General features: G+C 49.6%; 3 protein-coding genes across 6 annotated transcripts in view; 2 read left to right on the top strand and 1 right to left on the bottom strand.

The window, feature by feature from the left end:
* LOC123746582 (glutamate receptor ionotropic, kainate glr-3-like) overlaps positions 1-13,274 on the bottom strand; it is a 24,114-nt gene extending 10,840 nt beyond the window's left edge. For both annotated transcript variants that reach the window (XM_045728196.2, XM_045728197.2), the window contains exon 1: positions 12,809-13,274. The gene's annotated coding sequence lies outside the window, so the exon portion shown is untranslated. The remainder of the gene's footprint in view (positions 1-12,808) is intronic.
* On the top strand, positions 4,194-5,969 carry LOC123746581 (dentin sialophosphoprotein-like). The gene has a single exon (XM_069318537.1). It carries the CDS (start codon positions 4,194-4,196, stop codon positions 5,967-5,969), a length of 1,776 nt encoding a protein of 591 aa, XP_069174638.1.
* LOC123746495 (uncharacterized) lies at positions 9,194-11,957 on the top strand. 3 transcript variants are annotated; one of them, XM_069318352.1, is made up of 2 exons: positions 9,194-10,365; positions 10,486-11,957. In XM_069318352.1, exons 1-2 carry the CDS (start codon positions 9,241-9,243, stop codon positions 11,923-11,925), a joined length of 2,565 nt encoding a protein of 854 aa, XP_069174453.1. In that variant the 5' UTR covers positions 9,194-9,240; the 3' UTR covers positions 11,926-11,957. The 3 variants fall into 3 exon arrangements, with proteins under 3 accessions (XP_069174453.1, XP_069174454.1, XP_069174452.1); XM_069318353.1 differs by having other exon boundaries at positions 9,194-10,725; positions 10,933-11,957; XM_069318351.1 differs by having other exon boundaries at positions 9,194-10,872; positions 10,933-11,957.
* Positions 13,275-16,494: the final 3,220 nt, after the last annotated feature.

Raw genomic sequence — 16,494 nt, 5'->3', positions numbered from 1 at the left:
CACAAACCATCAACACTACCCCCCCACAAACCATCAACACTACCCCCCACAAACCATCAACACTACCCCCCCCCCCACAAACCATCAACACTACCCCCCCCCACAAACTATCAACACTACCCTCCCACAAACCATCAACACTACCCCCCACAAACCATCAACACTACCCCCCCCCCACAAACCATCAACACTACCCCCCACAAACCATCAACACTACCCCCCCCACAAACCATCAACACTACCCCCCCACAAACCATCAACACTACCCCCCACAAACCATCAACACTACCCCCCCCCCACAAACCATCAACACTATCCCCCACAAACCATCAACACTACCCCCCCACAAACCATCAACACTACCCCCTCCCCACAAACCATCAACACTACCCCCCCCCACAAACCATCAACACTACCCCCCACAAACCATCAACACTACCCCCCCCCACAAACCATCAACACTACCCCCCCCCCACAAACCATCAACACTACCCCCCCACAAACCATCAACACTACCCCCCACAAACCATCAACACTACCCCCCCCCCCACAAACCATCAACACTATCCCCCACAAACCATCAACACTACCCCCCACAAACCATCAACACTACTCCCTCCCCACAAACCATCAACACTACCCCCCCCCACAAACCATCAACACTACCCCCCCACAAACCATCAACACTACCCCCCCCACAAACCATCAACACTACCCCCCCCACAAACCATCAACACCCCCCCCCACAAACCATCAACACTACCCCCCACAAACCATCAACACTACCCCCCCCCCACAAACCATCAACACTACCCCCCCACAACCATCAACACTACCCCCCACAAACCATCAACACTACCCCCCACAAACCATCAACACTACCCCCCACAAACCATCAACACTACCCCCCCCCACAAACCATCAACACTACCCCCCCCCCCACAAACCATCAACACTACCCCCCCACAACCATCAACACTACCCCGCCACAAACCATCAACACTACCCCCCACAAACCATCAACACTACCCCCCCCCACAAACCATCAACACTACCCCCCCACAAACCATCAACACTACCTCCCACAAACCATCAACACTACCCCCCCCACAAACCATCAACACTACCCCCCACAAACCATCAACACTACCCCCCACAAACCATCAACACTACCCCCCCACAAACCATCAACACTACCCCCCACAAACCATCAACACTACCCCCCCCACAAACCATCAACACTACCCCCCCACAAACCATCAACACTACCCCCCACAAACCATCAACACTACCCCCCCACAAACCATCAACACTACCCCCCACAAACCATCAACACTACCCCCCAACAAACCATCAACACTACTCCCCACAAACCATCAACACTACCCCCCCCCACAAACCATCAACACTACCCCCCACAAACCATCAACACTACCCCCCACAAACCATCAACACTACCCCGCCACAAACCATCAACACTACCCCCCCCCACAAACCATCAACACTACCCCCCCCACAAACCATCAACACTACCCCACACAAACCATCAACACTACCCCCCTCCACAAACCATCAACACTACCCCCCACAAACCATCAACACTACCCCCTACAAACCATCAACACTACCCCCCCCCACAAACCATCAACACTACCCCCCACAAACCATCAACACTACCCCCCCACAAACCATCAACACTACCCCCCACAAACCATCAACAATACCCCCCACAAACCATCAACACTACCCCCCCCCACAAACCATCAACACTACCCCCCACAAACCATCAACACTACCCCCCACAAACCATCAACACTACCCCCCACAAACCATCAACACTACCCCCCACAAACCATCAACACTACCCCCCCCACAAACCATCAACACTACCCCCCACAAACCATCAACACTACCCCCCCCCCCACAAACCATCAACACTACCCCCCCACAAACCATCAACACTACCCCCCCACAAACCATCAACACTACCCCCCCACAAACCATCAACACTACCCCCCACAAACCATCAACACTACCCCTCAAACCATCAACCTCACCCCTCAACCCATCAACACTACCCCCCCACAAACCATCAACACTACCCCCCACAAACCATCAACACTACCCCCCACAAACCATCAACACTACCCCCCACAAACCATCAACACTACCCCCCACAAACCATCAACACTACCCCCCCACAAACCATCAACACTACCCCCCACAAACCATCAACACTACCCCCCACAAACCATCAACACTACCCCCCCCCACAAACCATCAACACTACCCCCCACAAACCATCAACACTACCCCCCACAAACCATCAACACTACCCCCCACAAACCATCAACACTACCCCCCACAAACCATCAACACTACCCCCCACAAACCATCAACACTACCCCCCACAAACCATCAACACTACCCCCCCCCACAAACAATCAACACTACCCCCCCACAAACCATCAACACTACCCCCCACAAACCATCAACACTACCCCCCCACAAACCATCAACACTACCCCCCACAAACCATCAACACTACCCCCCCACAAACCATCAACACTACCCCCCACAAACCATCAACACTACCCCCTCAAACCATCAACCCTACCCCTCAAACCATCAACCTCACCCCTCAACCCATCAACCCACTTTTACCAATACACCAACACCATCATTTAACAATATAAAATCCCCAACGTAACACAATTATGAAATTCCATTAAAAATCAAAACAAAACATGAGATATTTGCTGGTTGGTCTGATATTTTCAGACATTTCAGGCACATTTGGTACCCTGAAGTGGCTGAACAGATTCACCGGAGCCTCTGATGACCCAGGGCCTGAAAATGCGCAGAAGATGTCCTCCTTCTGCGCCTCCGACAGGATGTGCAACATCTCGGGCTTCTACAGCGACCCGAGCGGTGGCGTCATGATGCATATCCTGCGGCTGAGCGGCGACACCATTGGGGTCAAGTACCAGGCTGGGACACTGCAGCTGATGGGCATGACAGGCGCGATTCATGTGGCCCCCAGCAGCGCCGGCAGGATCAGCATACTGGAGGTCTTGCTGAGTAACAACCAAAGTGATTACTGCCTGCAGGTGGTGTTGGTGTGTCAGAACGACAGGCTGTGGGTGCTGGAGTTGCCTCCTGCGGCAGGCAGTGTTCCTCCGATATTGTACTACCTTCATCACGCTCAAATTCCTACTCCTCCTCCTGTTCCTGTTCCTGCTCCTCGGGGGGCTAAAGAGAGGAGCGCACACTCCCGCAGCCCCAAGGGCAGATCTCCGCACATCCAGGTTAATATCCACATTCCCAACCTCGCGTCTGACGATCCTTCAAACGTAGAAGAGGACAGCCCACGCGGATATGAGGTGGAGAATCATTTTCCATCAGAGGATGACTCTGGCGGGGCATTCCCTGCTGAAGCATTCCCTGACGAGGCATTCTCTGGCGAGGCATCCACTGACGAGGCATCCTCCGGCGAGGCATTCTCCGGCGAGGCATTCTCCGGCGAGGCATTCTCCGGCGAGGCATTCTCTGATGAGGCATTCTCCGATGAGGCATTCTCTGATGAGGCATTCTCTGACGAGGCATCCAACCTCGATTCATCCTGATGATGGGATGAAGATCACTCTCTGTGTTTTTTTTTCACTTTTTTGTGTGTGTATTCATGGTTCCTATCACCCCTTTTACTGGTATCCCTATAAACCGGTATCCCTGTAAACCGGTACCCTTGTAAACCGGTGTACCTTGAAGGAAATGATATACGATTTCACTTTTCCTGAAGACAGGACATCTCACTAGAGGCAGACTAACTCGAGGATGACTCAGTGGAGTCATCCTAGTAACAGGGTGAGTGATCTTCGTGGTTTTGTATTTTTTTTTTTGTAATCTGTTTCTTAGTATTTTCTCAACTCATCAGCTAAACCCCCTAAAAAAATCACTGACACTACTCATCAAATCAGTAACTTCACTCCTAAAAAATCATCATTGTGTCCCTCACACAATGAACGCCACCTCTCGAAACATCAAAATCGCCCCTTCAAACCATCATCAACGCCCGTACAAAACAGCCCTCTACACTTCAAACCATCAACCCCCTTTCCATCTATGAAACACACGTCAACCTTCATTTAAAAACACAAAAATCTGAAAAAGAGCAAAAAAAACTGCAAATAAACATGAGATTAATACCAGGCGTTTGTGTAATAGTGTGTATCTTCGGCAGAACCTGTTCCCAGAGTTGGCGCAGCGAGGCCTTAGAAAGTATGGCCCCAGGAGACGAGAACCAGGCCACAGAAGGTATAGCCCTGGAAGACGAGAACCAGGCCACAAAAGGTATGGCCCTGGAAGACGAGAACCAGGACACAAAAGGTATGGCCCTGGAAGACGAGAACCAGGCCACAGAAGGTATGGCCCTGGAAGACGAGAACCAGGACACAAAAGGTATGGCCCTGGAAGACGAGAACCAGGCCACAGAAGGTATGGCCCTGGAAGACGAGAACCAGGCCACAGAAGGTATGGCCCTGGAAGACGAGAACCAGGCCACAGAAGGTATGGCCCTGGAAGACGAGAACCAGGCCACAGAAGGTATGGCCCTGGAAGACGAGAACCAGGCCACAGAAGGTATGGCCCTGGAAGACGAGAACCAGGCCACAGAAGGTATGGCCCTGGAAGACACGACCACAGGCGGCACTTCCCTGCCCTCCTGCGGCTCCCACAGGACGTGCGAAATCGAGGGGAGTTACGGCGAGCCGGAGAACGAAGTCCATTTGATTATCTTCAACACATCGGACAATAACATCGGGGTCAAGTACACTTCCTGGAACACGGTGCTCATAGGCAAAACGCCAAGGCCCCCGGTACGCAACAACAGCGCCGGCAGGATCAACATACTGGAGGTGCTCTTGACGAATAACAAAAGCGACAACTGCCTGCAGGTGGTGTTGGTGTGTCAGAACGACAAGCTGTGGGTGCTGGAGATGCCTCCTGTTGCAGGGAGCTTCCCGGCGGTGCTCTACTACCTCACCCCGTCCAAAGACCAATTCAAGGATCCTGGTCGTCCTGACGGGCGAAACAACACTTCCGGTAGCACCCAACAAACTAACCGAACCAGTACCCAACCCAGTACCCGGGGCGGTACCCGAGGCGGTACCCGAGGCAGCACCAGAGGCAGCGCCCAAAGCAGACCCCAGCACATCCAGGTCAATATACGCATTCCGGACCTCACGGGTGATGGATCAGACGATGATGATCGCTACTGGGAGGAAAATGAGTTGGAGCAAAATGAGTTGGAGGATAGTCAACCAAAGGGACCATCCGACGACGATTATCCTCCAGATAATGCTCTCTCCGAAGCCATGAATGCCTTTATGGGCCTCGACGAGCCGAAGAATGATGCCTCAACTGAGGGAGATGAGTCGGATGCTTCAACTGAGGGAGACGAGTTCGAGGATTATGCCTCAACTGAGGGAAACAAACCCGCAAATGATGCCTCAACTGGGGAAGACGAGCTAGAGAATGATGCCTCAACTGGGGGAGACGAGCTCGAGAATGATGCCTCAACTGGGGAAGACGAGCTAGAGAATGATGCCTCAACTGACGGAGACGAGCTCGAGAATGATACCTCAACTGGGGGAGACGAGCTAGAGAATGATGCCTCGACTGACGGAGACGAGCTAGAGAATGATGCCTCGACTGACAGAGACGAGCTCGAGAATGATGCCTCAACTGACGGAGACGAGCTCGAGAATGATACCTCAACTGGGGGAGACGAGCTAGAGAATGATGCCTCGACTGACGGAGACGAGCTAGAGAATGATGCCTCGACTGACGGAGACGAGCTAGAGAATGATGCCTCAACTGGGGAAGACGAGCTCAAGAATGATGCCTCAACTGGGGGAGACGAGCTCGAGGATGATGCCCCATCGAAGGAGACGAGTTCGACTATGAATTAAAAATATAATGCGACTTCGAAGGTTATACCTATACGAAAGGAGACGAGCCCGAAGAGGAAATCTGGACGGAGGACACGCGTTCGAGGACGCGTTCGAGGACGAGTTCGAGGATGAGTTCGAAGATGACTCGAGTCATCCTCGTTGTGGTTTAACAGTTTTCTCTCTCTCTTTTTTAGCTGTTCTCTTGTTCGTATTATTATAGACCAATTCACGGATCCTCATCACCCAAACCAGTACCCGAGGTATATCTCTGAACATTTTCCAGCTTCGTCTTGTGCTTGACAAGGTACGGGCTCCATGCTGGGGCCGCATACTCCAGGATTGGTCTTACATATGTGGTATACAAGGTTCTGAACGATTCCTTACACAAGTTCCTGAAGGCTGTTCTGATGTTAGCCAGTCTCGCCAGCCTGTGTGTGTGTACTCACCTATATGTACTCACCTATATGTGCTTGCAGGATCGAGCATTGACTCTTGGATCCCGCCTTTCTAGCTATCGGTTGTTTACAGCAATGACTCCTGTCCCATTTTCCCGTGCGTGCGTGTGTGTGTGTGTGTGTGTGTGTGTGTGTGTGTGTGTGTGTGTGCGTGTGTGTGTGCGTGTGTGTGTGTGTGTGTGTGTGTGTGTGTGTGTGCGTGTGTGTGTGTGCGCGTGTGTGTATGTATGTGTGTGTGTGTGTGTGTGTGTGTGTGTGTGTGTGTGTGTGTGTGTGTGTGTGTGTGTGTGTGTGTGTGTGTGTGCGTGCGTGCCTGCGGGCGTGTGTGTGTGTGTATTGTTGCTTATTTTTTTGTCTACTTATAATTTGTTTTCTGGTACTTATGTCCACTTATATTCAAGTCGATCAATGCTGCACCAATCAAAACCACCTCTCAACTACTCAAATCATCAATACCACTCTTTAAACCATAAATATCCCCCTTCAAATCATCAACTCTACGCCTCAAACCATCATCACCACCCTTCAAACCATCATCATCATCACCCCACACATCATTAAAACCTCCCTCAAGCCATCGCCATTACCCTTCAAACCATTATCATCATCCATCAAAACCCATTTTCATCAAGACATCAACATAAATAATCCCTTAACACATAAATAAAACCAAATTATTATTATTAGTAGTAGTAGGCACCCATCAGTCTCAGGAGACTATGGAGTTGCGTTCAAATTAAACAACTGTTAAAGCCTAACTGAAAAAAATAACCATGAAATTTCTCATAGGTTTTCTGGTTGTGTGTACTTTGGGTAGAAGCGACTCCCGGGCCTGGTTCGGTAGGACGTATGAGAACAAGACGTCGGAGGACAAGGCGTCGGAGGACAACACGTCGGATGTCAAGGGCGCAGACGACAGTCGGCCGCAAGTTTCCTCCTGCGACGCCCTCATGATGTGCAGCATCTATGATGCCTCAACTGAGGGAGACGAATTCGACGAAGATGCCTCAACTGAAGGAGACGAATTCGACGAAGATGCCTCAACTGAAGGAGACGAATTCGACGAAGATGCCTCAACTGAGGGAGACGAGTTCGACGAAGATGCCCCACTGAAGGAGACGAGTTCGACTATGAATCAAAAATATAATACGACTTCGAAGGTTTTACCTATACCAAAGGAGACGAGCTCGAAGAGGAAATCTGGACGGAGGACACGCGTTCGAGGATGAGTTCGAGGATGAACTCGAAGATGACTCGAGTCATCCTCGTTGTGGTTTAACAGTTTAATCTCTCTTTTTTTTAGCTGTTTTCTTGTTCTTTTCATTTGTGAATAATGATAAGTTTTGAAAGGAATTTATTACATGGATAAATGTTACACTTCTTTGGCCCATCAATCACTCGGACTGGTCGGTACAGCTGAGGTCTCGTTTCTTGCAGGTCGGGGTTCAATCCCCGAGGGTGCTAGTGCTTAGTTACCATGCTTTCCCTCTGATATATCCCAGATTCTTGTCCTCATATTCCCTCCTTGTGCTCTATAGTCATATTAGCTTAGAGCTTTCTACTCATAATTATCTTACCTCACAAACCAACTCCTGATATCCTCAAGATAACCAAGGAAACCATTATTATCACCCCCCTTTCCACCCCCAAACAAAGATAACTTTCCCCCCTTAAATCATCAACATCACCCTTCAAACACCAGTTCTTCAGGAGCGCCGAAAGGAGGAAGACGCCCCTTTCAGCAGCGCCAAAGGGAGGCACAATGACAGCCTGGGGTTAGTATTCACATTCATTTCTAACGGTAAGTCAAAAGAGGGAGATCTTATCCCAGAAGGAAATGAGTTGGAAGGTCATCATTCATCAGAGTCATCCGCCGAAGAGTCATTCTCGTGATAAAATGAGAGGTGGATACTTTTCGTGTGTGTGTGTGTGTGTCTGTACTCACCTTGTTGTACTCACCTAGCTGTGCTTGCAGGGTTTCAGCTCTGGCTCGTTGGTCCCGCCTCTTAACTGTCAATCAACTGGTGTACAGGTTCCTGAGCCTATTGGGTTCTATCATATCTACACTTGAAACTGTGTATGGAGTCAGCCTCCACCACATCACTGCCTAATGCATTCCATTTGTCAACCACTCTGACACTGAAAAAGTTCTTTCTAATGTCTCTGTGGCTCATTTGGGTACTCAGTTTCCACCTGTGTCCCCTTGTGTGTGTGTGTGTGTGTGTGTGTGTGTGTGTGTGTGTGTGTGTGTGTGTGTGTGTGTGTGTGTGTGTGTGTGTGTGTGTGTGTGTGTATTGTTGCTTAATATTCCTGTCTACTTATAATTTGTTTTCTGGTACTTATGTCCACTTATATTCAAATCGATCAATACTGCACCAATCAAAACCACCTCTCAACTACTCAAATCATCAATACCACTCTTTAAACCATAAATATCCCCCTTCAAAACATCAACTCTACCCCTCAAACCATTAACCACCCCGTCAAGCCATCAACTCTACCCCTCAAACCATTAACCACCCCGTCAAGCCATCAACTCTACCCCTCAAACCATTAACCACCCCCTCAAGCCATCAACAGCACCTCTGAAACCATGTATATTATTCTTCAAACCATCAATACCCCTTCAAACCATCATCACCACCCCCTCAAACCATCATCACCATCACCCCACACATCACTAAAACCTCCCTCAAGTCATCGGCATTACCCTTCAAACCATTATCATCACCCATCAAAACCCATTTTCATCAAGACATCAACGTAAATAATTCCTTAACACATAAATAAAACCAAATTAAACAACTGTTAAAACCTAACAGAAAAAGATAACCATGAAATTTCTCATAAGTTTTCTGGTTGTGTGCACTTTGGGTAGAAGCGACTCCCGGGCCTGGTTCGGTAGGACGTACGAGAACAAGACGTCGGAGGACAAGGCGTCGGAGAACAACGCGTCGGATGTCAAGGGCGCAGGCGACAGTCGCCCGCAAATTTCCTCCTGCGACGACCACAAGATGTGCAAGATCTACGGCGATTTCATCGACGACAAGAACGAAGTCCGCTTGAGTATCTCGAACGTCACCAACAACACCATAGGGGTCAGGTACGTTGCCGGGGACATGGTGCTCACCGGAATGGCGCCATGGACTGCCGTGCACAACAACAGCGCCGGCAGGATCAACATACTGGAGGTGCTCTTGACGAATAACAAAAGCGACAATTGCCTGCAGGTGGTGTTCGTGTGTCAGCACGGTAAGCTGTGGGTGCTGGAGATGCCTCCTGTTGCAGGGAGCTTCCCGGCGGTGCTCTACTACCTCATTCCCTTCAGTCCCCCCATCGAAACCTCTCCGTTTTCCCATACTAATCCTTCAGGGGGGACTAACCCTTCAGGCGGGACTAACCCTTCAGGCGGGACTAACCCTTCAGGGGGGACTAACCCTTCAGGCGGGACTAACCCTTCAGGGGGTACTAATCCTTCAGGAGGGAATAATCCTTCAGGGGGGACTAATCCTTCAGGAGGGACTAACGGAGGGGGGACTAAAGGAGGGAGGGCGACCTCATCAGGCATCAGCAGAGGCCGACCCCAGCACATCCAGGTTAATATACACATTCCGGAGCTCACGTCGGACGACCCTTCCAAACAGGACGACGCCGTGGAAGGAGATGAGCCTCGTCAACAATTGGAGCCACTGGACGAGTCGCTGGAAGGGCATTATTCTTCAGGTGACGCCTCGACGGAGTACGACGAGCCGAAGTACGACGCGTCGACGGAGAACGACGAGCCAGAGTATGACACCTCGACGGACGGAGACGAGTCCGTGGATGACGCTTCAACGGATGGAGAAATCTTAGATGACTCGGAGGGAGAGATGACGGATGATACAACAGAGGAGGGAGAGATGACGGATGATACAACAGAGGAGGGAGAGATCGTGGATGATATTTCAACAGAGGGAGAGGTCACGGATGATACAACAGAGGAAGGAGAGATCTTAGAAGAGGCTTCAACAGACGGAGAGGTCACGGATGATACAACAGAAGAGGGAGAGATATTGGATGATGCTCCAACAGAAGGAAAGGTCACGGATGATACAACAGAGGAGGGAGAGATCGTGAATGATATTTCAACAGAGGGAGAGGTCAAGGATGATACAACAGAGGAGGGAGAGATCGTGAATGATATTTCAACAGAGGGAGAGGTCAAGGATGATACAACAGAGGAGGGAGAGATCGTGGATGATATTTCAACAGAAGGAGAGGTCAAGGATGATACAACAGAGGAGGGAGAGATCGTGAATGATATTTCAACAGAGGGAGAGGTCACGGATGATACAACAGAGGAGGGAGAGATATTGGATGATGCTCCAACAGAGGGAGACATCACGAATGATACAACAGAGGGAGACGTCACGAATGATACAACAGAGGAGGGAGAGATCGTGAATGATATTTCAACAGAGGGAGAGGTCACGGATGATACAACAGAGGAAGGAGAGATATTGGATGATGCTCCAACAGAGGGAGAGGTTACGGATGATACAACAGAGGAGGGAGAGATCGTGGATGATATTTCAACAGAGGGAGAGGTCACGGATGATACAACAGAGGAAGGAGAGATATTGGATGATGCTCCAACAGAGGGAGAGGTTACGGATGATACAACAGAGGAGGGAGAGATCGTGGATGATATTTCAACAGAAGGAGAGGTCACGGATGATACAACAGAGGAGGGAGAGATCGTGGATGATATTTCAACAGAGGGAGAGGTCACGGATGATACAACAGAGGAAGGAGAGATATTGGATGATGCTCCAACAGAGGGAGAGGTTACGGATGATACAACAGAGGAGGGAGAGATCGTGGATGATATTTCAACAGAGGGAGAGGTCACGGATGATTCAACAGAGGAGGGAGAGATCGTGGACGATATTTCAACAGAGGGAGAGGTCACGGATGATACAACAGAGGAGGGAGAGATATTGGATGATGCTTTAACAGAGGGAGAGGTCACGGATGATACAACAGAGGAGGGAGAGATCGTGGATGATGTTTCAACAGAAGGAGAGGTCACGGATGATACCTCAGAGGAAGGAGAGATCTCGGATGATGTTTCAACAGAGGGAGAGGTCACGGATGATACCTCAGAGGAGGGAGAGATATTGGATGATGCTTCAACAGAGGGAGAGGTCACGGATGATACAACAGAGGAGGGAGAGATATTGGATGATGCTTTAACAGAGGGAGAGGTCACGGATGATACAACAGAGGAAGGAGAAATCTCGGATGATGTTTCAACAGAAGGAGAGGTCACGGATGATACCTCAGAGGAAGGAGAGATCTCGGATGATGTTTCAACAGAGGGAGAGGTCACGGATGATACCTCAGAGGAAGGAGAGATCTCGGATGATGTTTCAACAGAGGGAGAGGTCACGGATGATACAACAGAAGAAGGAGAGATCTCGGATGATCCTTCAGCGGCATCATCCACCAAATCAACCGGAGAGAAGTATGACAACTGATTTTTCGTGAATTGACAGTTTCTTATTTTTTTTTAGCTTGGGAGGGGGGGGGAGGGGGTAGGAGTAGACCTCCATCAGTCTCAGGAGACTATGGAGTTGCGCTTTGGTTGTCGGTCTGGAGTGGCCTCTCCAGGGCGCAAAGCCAGGGTAGGTTGATTTGGGAGAGAAGCTGTTACCCATGCAGCAAGTCCCCCACTCTCCAGGGGGAAGGGGGTGAGTTATATTGCTGTTTAAAGGAATTCCTTTGTGGGTATTTTTTGCCTGATCAACATTGTCAAATGTGTCAATTGCCATTCTAAATCAAATTTCCCAGAATGTCTTACTGAGTTAGGCTGCTTAAGATATCCACGCCCACGTACAGGCTGTCTAAAGATATCCACACCCACGTACAGGCTGTCTAGGAGCAGATGGTTACAGGGATGATGGCTGCCATCATACGCCATCTAGTGTACGGTACAGTGTAGACATTATACCAACAACGGAGCGAGTGGGGAGTCACGGCGGCTCAAGTGGGGGGCACATGGCAACGAGGTTTGTGTTGGAACCGCATCCCCTAAATATGTGACGCTGAACCCCCTCTCCAAAAGCAAGAAGCATGCAGGGGTGTATGGGTCTATGTAGGGTCTACTTCCTCCCGTAGAACTCCTTAACTGGGCACCCCAGAGGATGGGGTGGTGGGGGTGGACACGGATGATACAACAGAGAAGGGAGAGATATTGGATGATGCTTCAACAGAGGGAGAGGTCACGGATGATACAGGGGATTCAGGATGATACAGGGGCAGGGAAACACACTCCAACGTCTCGCCCACGCCGGGAACCGAACCCGGGAGCAATCGGTTGCGAGCCGACTGTTGCAACTATAGGTTATTCGTCATAGTTACCAGGATGTTTTAGGCCTGTAGTCGCGGCCGCTACCAGGAGGATGGGGAGGAGGAGGAGGAGGTCGAACCGGCTTCCCTCCATGTCGAGTCGTGGACGGGTCTTGGTCGAGCAAGGACGGACCCTGGTCGAGCGAGAGCGGACCCTGATCGACCGGAGGTAGCTACAGGAATGACAAACCGTCCCGGGCAGCGACAAGGAAGGAAGTGCGCACTGCGCCATGTCCCTCCTGCCATTGACGGCCCAAAACAACCACAGCTGCCCATCCAAGCATGCGCACAACTTGCATGCGCAGCGCAGCGGTTAGCGACGTAGCCAGCTCACGACTTTGTTGAACCCGAGATCGATTCCCGGCCAGGAAGAGATATTTCGACCCGTTTCACCACGCCTGAACTCTCTGCTCATCATGGTACCCGGGAGTCAGGTGACTGTTGTGGCCTGCATTCCCTCAAAGCCAGGGTAGGTAGATACAGTGGGGGAGGGGAGGAAGAAGCTGTCACCCATGCAGCAGGTCCTTTCTTCTCCACGACCCCGAAAGTCTCCAATTTAAACCGTATTTAACATATTTAACTATACTTTTGTATCTTAACCCTTGTTGTGCAAAGATAGTGGTAGCTTTTATCTCTAAACTTTCTATTATTTTATCTCGAGGGGTGAAAGCCCTTGCTATCTGAGACCTGCTTTTATTTATCTATAGTCTCGATATATGTCAGCGTCCACCTGGCGGCGACGTCGCCATAATTGAATATTGAAACAAATGACTGATGTATGCTGCCTCACGACCTCCGACAGACCACCGGAATACACATAAGGACGCTCGGATCCGCCTCCAGTTCCTCCCTGGATATGTTTATTGACATGAACAGTTTTCGCGTCGATTGGCGTTTCCAGCATCCATCACTTACGTAGCCACTTACGACATCGGTCTGGACATCTTTTCTCAATCATGGCGGCTTTGTTTACTTCCGTTAAACGGTTCCTCATCCATGTGAGGATATGTGAATGTCCGCTAAGCACATATATAGCACTATAAACAGGACTTTGGATAGCATGCTAAAGGCAGCCACTTACGACATCGGTCTGGACATCTTTTCTCAATCATGGCGGCTTTGTTTACTTCCGTTAAACGGTTCCTCATCCATGTGAGGATATGTGAATGTCCGCTAAGCACACATATAGCACTTTAAACAGGACTTTGGATGACACGCTAAAGAGGCCGTGATTGGATCGCGCCAGAAAGGATGCCCGCTGCAGCATCCATGGAATTATTAAGGGAATTCTGTCTCGTGTTCTCGCTCTCAGCTGATCAGGTAAACATGGCCGCCTGGTTCGCCCCCTCAAGTCGTGTTGAAAGAAATGTTTAATTCTTCAGCCTCTCAATTCGCCAAAAGTCTCCAAACTCTTCGCTGTATACATTTCAACTTCATTATTATTCAATTGGCCATTTGGAATCCTCAGAATTTGTTTTTGTATTTCATTATATTTCCTTTTATTTGTTTGGTGTCGCAGAAGTTTGTTTTTTTATTATTTTTAATGAGCACTTTTCGTCTTAATTATTAGAAGATATAATTGATAGAAACGTAGCCCCCTACAACACTGAGACAAGGGCAACTCTTACTTATCTTAACTCTTAACTCTTACTTATACAAGAGTAAGAAAAGATCTTGCTCCTGAAGAGCTTCCCTAACATCAAATGGATCCTCTTGAAAGAAGTGAATGACGTCCGTACCTTTACAAGTCCACTTGGGGACTGTCAAGATTGATTGATGAAGATTAAGCCACCCAAAAGGTGGCACGGGCATGAATAGCCCGTGAGTGGTGGCCCTTTTGAGCCATTACCAGTATCAAGAGCTGATACTGGAGACCTGTGGAGGTGCGACTGCACCCTGCGTGACGGGAGATGTCTCCCGTTAAGGGGACTATCAGCTCCAGCGTTCTATATATATACAGACAAGACAACATATCCCTTTCAAGGCGCCTGAATAGACACGAAGAGCAAGGCTCCTATCACATCATGTTTCCTACACACACCTCCAGACACCACTAGCAATATTCTGAGCAACCATAACGACATAATTGATACATACGATTATAACAGAAGATCAGACATAGCTGAAGCACTACAGATCAAACACACATCATCCAACTTTCAACAGCCAGCTTATTCTTAGGCAAGTACAACCATAAGGACTTGGGACTTGGGATAAGGACTTGGGATGGGACGGGGGCGGGTTGGGGGAAAGAATGATGCCCAACCACTTGGACGGTCGGGAGATTGAACGCCGACCTGGAAATTTGGCTCATTTTTCAGTTTCCTTCACCAGTGAAATTCGCGAATAAATCATCCTCTAACTCTCTCAGCCATATTCAGTGTCTACAAGAACGACTGCTTCCTAAATATATAAGTATTAGTTATTTATACATATGATCCCTTAACCTGAATGTCGAGCCAGATGTTGTGTAAGTGGACGGGTGTCTGGCCGGCCGCGCTGACACCAACTGATCACCGACATCCTGTCGTCTCGGCCGCCATCAAATACCCCTTGCCAGCCTGGCCAGCTTGGCCGAGCCCTGCCAGCCTGGCTATAGCTTGGCTGAGCCATATGCCAGCCTGGTTATAGCTTGGCCGAGCCATACCAACCGCGTTCGATCCCTGATGGTCCAAATGGGGTTAAATTTAAATTTCGCCCCGAGGGGCGAGTTTATTGGGCAACGCCACTCATCCTGTGAGTGGTCATACCGTCATAGTGACAGTATTGGGCAGCGTCACTCATCCTGTGAGTGGACACACCGCCATAGTGACAGTATTGGGCAGCGCCACTCATCCTGTGAGTGGACATACCGCCATAGTGACAGTATTGGGCAACGCCACTCATCCTGTGAGTGGTCATACCGTCATAGTGACAGTATTGGGCAGCGCCACTCATCCTGTGAGTGGACACACCGCCATAGTGACAGTATTGGGCAGCGCCACTCATCCTGTGAGTGGAGACACCACCATAGTGACAGTATTGGGCAGCGTCACTCATCCTGTGAGTGGACACACCGCCATAGTGACAGTATTGGGCAACGCCACTCATCCTGTGAGTGGTCATACCGTCATAGTGACAGTATTGGGCAGCGCCACTCATCCTGTGAGTGGACATACCGCCATAGTGACAGTATTGGGCAACGCCACTCATCCTGTGAGTGGTCATACCGTCATAGTGACAGTATTGGGCAGCGCCACTCATCCTGTGAGTGGACACACCGCCATAGTGACAGTATTGGGCAGCGCCACTCATCCTGTGAGTGGACACACCACCATAGTGACAGTATTGGGCAGCGCCACTCATCCTGTGAGTGGACACACCGCCATAGTGACAGTATTGGGCAGCGTCACTCATCCTGTGAGTGGACACACCGCCATAGCAGCATGTACAACACTCCCCAATAGGAAGAAAACCCACTGGGTGGTTTAGAACACTATCTCCTTGGGGACATTACTTTTGAGAAGTCCCATGAATGGGCCAATAGGCCTTCTGTAGTTTTAGGAATCATTGTTAATATGAAAGTCTGTTTTCATATCACTTGTAATCTTCATTTTTCTGCCAATATATTTATCCTATCTCTGTACTGGAATTTTATGGTTAGGGAAAATGATACAAAAGTGCATAAGCAAGTGTTAAGAAAGTCTATTTTAATTTTG

The sequence above is a fragment of the Procambarus clarkii genome, chromosome 90 (genome assembly GCF_040958095.1).
Source record: "Procambarus clarkii isolate CNS0578487 chromosome 90, FALCON_Pclarkii_2.0, whole genome shotgun sequence".
NCBI classification, from domain to species: Eukaryota; Metazoa; Arthropoda; class Malacostraca; order Decapoda; family Cambaridae; genus Procambarus; species Procambarus clarkii.
This window is presented reverse-complemented; position numbering and strand designations above follow the sequence as displayed.